The following is a 3708-nucleotide window of genomic DNA, read 5'->3' as shown; positions in this document are numbered from 1 at the left end:
GTGTCGTCGCTCTTCCTGCTGTCGCTGCTGCTCTTCGTGGCGCTCAGGCTGTGCAGGAGGAGCGGGCCGGCCGCGCTGGGGGTGTGCTCGGCGGCGCCCGAGGGCCCCTTCCCTGCCCACCTGGTGGACGTCAGCGGCACGGGGACGCTGTCGCACTCCTACCAGTATGAGGTGTGTCTGAGGGAAAGCTCAGAGACCAGCGATTTTAAGTTCCTGAAACCAATTATCCCCAACCTCCCTGTGCGGAATTCGGAGAGGGTTAGTGATGAAAACCCGAGTTTTAGAAATAGCTTCAAATTTAGTTAAATATTAATAATCTACTGAGCTTGGGCTCACTGCCTTTGTAGAAAGTCCTGTTTTTATTGCTTGGCACTTTGGAAATCTTTAAAAATACTACAAAGTTATTACCCTATTCCAATTCTGTGTATGTTCCTGCTATATCAAAATGTATGGGGTGGGATTGGTTGTAGAATAACTTTTTTTTCGTTCCTACTTTAACTTAAAATGTGAAAGAAAATTTTGTTTTTTCAGAAATATGCCATTGTTTTTGGAAACAAGGTCTCTGTAGTGCAGGCTGGCCTCCACTTCATGATAATCTTCCTGCCTCATCCTGCACAGTGCTGGGATTATAGGTATATGCCACCATTTCCAGACAGAGTGTTCTATTTTAAAATTAGAGCTCCTTCCCCTAAACTCACCTTGTCCAGTTTCCAGGTAGTTCTGAAGTTCTACATTCTGAAATATTTGCTATTGTTATATAGGTTGAGTTGTTCAGCCTCCAATGTTTATTATATAACCTCTTAGGCAATTGTAACTTTTATCCCAGGAACTCACACAGGCTAAGCCATTAACATAAATACATTGGTGAATAGCCTAATAACCTCCCTCTATGATCTAAATGCATATTTTAAGGAGTCAAAATCTGAAAATGGGCTCTTTAGACATTGTGAATACCTTAACTATTGAAGTGTACAAAACATTTTTATGCTTAACAATTTCCTACAAAAATTATTTAAGCCAGGCAGGGTGTTGAAGGCCTGTAATTTCACCTACTTATGACTCTGATAAGGGAAGATCAAAAGCTTTAAACCAGTCTGGGCCATTTGGCAAGAACCTTCACAAACTTTTTTTTTGGGGGGGTAGAACTGGGGATTGAACTCAGGCCCTTGTGCTTGCCAGGCAAGCACTTATTCTACTGAGCTATCTCCCCACCCCTCAAAGTAAAAATTTAAACAGGTTGGGAACATATGGGTTCCATCCCAGGTAATGGGGAAAAATCACTCGCTAATATTCTAAAATGTGGTTAAATGGGTCATGTTTAGTGACTTTCAAAGGCAGGCTAATTTTTCATGTTTTCTATTTAAACTTTTAAAATCATATGCTTATTCTAATCTTCCCTTAAAATCTGTCTCAATCATTAAAAATTTTCTACTAACTGTGCACTTCATTAAAATGAAAAAAATCTAGAACTTAAAATGTTCTTGGTGGCTGTAGTAATCATGCAATAAGGGGGGGAATATATTGTAGATTACTCCTTTCTTCATGTCTTGAAATTTAATTTCTTGAGCCATGTTAAACAAGTTTTAATTCTTAATATTATTCACCCTATCTTTACATTTTCTCATTTTATGCATGTTTGAATGAACCATACTATTAAAATATGAATTTTAAGGTCTCATTTTTTAATTAGTAGTAAAATAGAACCCATTTATTTTTATTGAAAATCTCGGATCAGCCAAATGATTTTCTGATGGCTGTTAGATAAGTCACATTACTCCCCCTCCCCTGTCCTATAGTAACAGCTGTTTCCACTGATTGAAGTTATGTTAAAATAAAATAGCATAAAGTAGAGAAGTGTAAATCCTGTTATTTTTGTTATTAATATTCACTAATATTAAGAGTAAACTCAGTAGATGAGTCAGCAAGTAACATTCGTGATGATTGTGTAGAAAAATACAGAAGTTAGACTAAACACATGATTTTTGTTCAACTAGAGTACATTTCCTCACTATGTTATGTTTATTTAAGTCATGTTACAGAAGAAAATGTTACAGTAGCGTCAACTGGGTTTGCTAAAAGGAACAGCAATATAACAAAATTTTTTTAAAATACCAAACATCTACACCTTTTCCAAGATTTTAAAACTGAAAGTGACCGCATGGTGGCGCTGTTGCCTAAAAAAGCGAATTCGTTACCATGACGTAAGCAAGGCTGTAGTGCGGTGAACTAGGGTCTGTGAGCCTGGGCAGATTTTTAAACAAACAAATCTAAGCCTCTGGAAGGGGCTATTGCTAGACTGGAAGTTAAAAGCCTTTTTGCTCCCCAGTGGTGTCTGATGTTTGACTTGGCAGTATTACTTGGAAGAACATGATAGACTACAATGGAGGCCAGAAAGGAGTGCTTTCTTATACAAAGGCAAGTCTTGCTTCTCTTTGTTTTACTGGGTGCGACTCTGGCTGAGTCTGTGTCGAGGCGTTATTCTGTGGCTGAGGAACAAGAGAGGGGCTTTTTAATAGCGAATCTAGCAAAAGATCTGGGGCTAGGGATAGAAGAACTGGCCGCAAGGGGGACCCAAGTTGTTTGCAAAAGGAACAAACAGCTTTTTCTGCTCAGCCATCAAACTGGTGATTTATTCCTGAATAAGAAATTGGACCGGGAGGAGTTATGCAGTTCCACAGAGCCATGTATACTGAATTTCCAGATATTGTTACATAACCCGTTGCAGTTTATTACAAATGAACTCCAGGTCATAGATGTAAATGACCATTCTCCGATATTCTTTGAAAATGAAATGCAGGTGCAAATCCTAGAAAGCTCCTCAGCAGGGACAGTAATTTCTTTGGGAAATGCTGAGGACTTGGATGTGGGAAGAAACAGTCTTCAAAACTACATGATCTCTCCCAATTCTTATTTTCACGTTTTTACACGCAGTCGCAGGGATGGAAGGAAGTACCCAGAATTGGTATTGAACAAGCCTCTGGATCGTGAGGAGCAGCCAGAGCTCACTTTAACGCTCACGGCGCTGGATGGAGGCTCACCACCACGGTCGGGGACAGCCCAAATCCACATCCTGGTCTTAGACATAAATGACAATGCCCCAGAATTCGGACAGTCACTCTATGAGGTTCAAATACTTGAGAATAGCCCTATTAATTCTGTCATACTCACAGTCTCGGCTTCCGATTTAGACACAGGAACTTTTGGGGCAATTTCATATGCATTTTTTCATGCCTCCGAAGAGATTCTCAAAACTTTTCTACTAAACCCAATTACTGGTGATGTACAACTAATAAAATATTTAAATTTTGAAGCAATTAATACTTACGAAGTCGACATAGAGGCCAAAGATGGTGGCGGTCTTTCAGGAAAATCTACAGTCATAGTTCAAGTGGTTGACGTGAACGACAACCCACCAGAACTGACCCTGTCTTCACTTAACAGCCCCCTCCCTGAGAACACTGCAGAGACCGTGGTAGCCGTTTTCAGTGTTTCTGATTTAGACTCTGGAGACAATGGAAAAGTGAAGTGTTCCGTTCAGAGCAATCTCCCCTTCATCCTAAAACCATCCGTGGAAAATTTTTACACACTTATGTCTGAAGGAGCGCTGGACAGGGAGACCACAGCCGAGTACAACATCACTATCACTGTCACTGACTTGGGGACACCCAGGCTCAAAACCCAGCACACCATAACAGTGCAGGTCTCCGA

At 40.4% G+C, this 3708-nt stretch overlaps 1 protein-coding gene across 1 annotated transcript in view; it reads left to right on the top strand.

The window, feature by feature from the left end:
- Nucleotides 1-306, top strand: part of LOC101575133 (protocadherin beta-2) — a 2433-nt gene extending 2127 nt beyond the window's left edge. Inside the window, exon 2 of the mRNA XM_004643902.1 lies at nucleotides 2-306. Coding sequence (XP_004643959.1) covers nucleotides 2-306 — 305 coding nt within the window. The remainder of the gene's footprint in view (nucleotide 1) is intronic.
- The last annotated feature ends 3402 nt before the right edge of the window (nucleotides 307-3708 follow it).

This window comes from Octodon degus, unplaced genomic scaffold (genome assembly GCF_000260255.1).
Source record: "Octodon degus isolate 3935 unplaced genomic scaffold, OctDeg1.0 scaffold00185, whole genome shotgun sequence".
NCBI classification, from domain to species: Eukaryota; Metazoa; Chordata; class Mammalia; order Rodentia; family Octodontidae; genus Octodon; species Octodon degus.
This window is presented reverse-complemented; position numbering and strand designations above follow the sequence as displayed.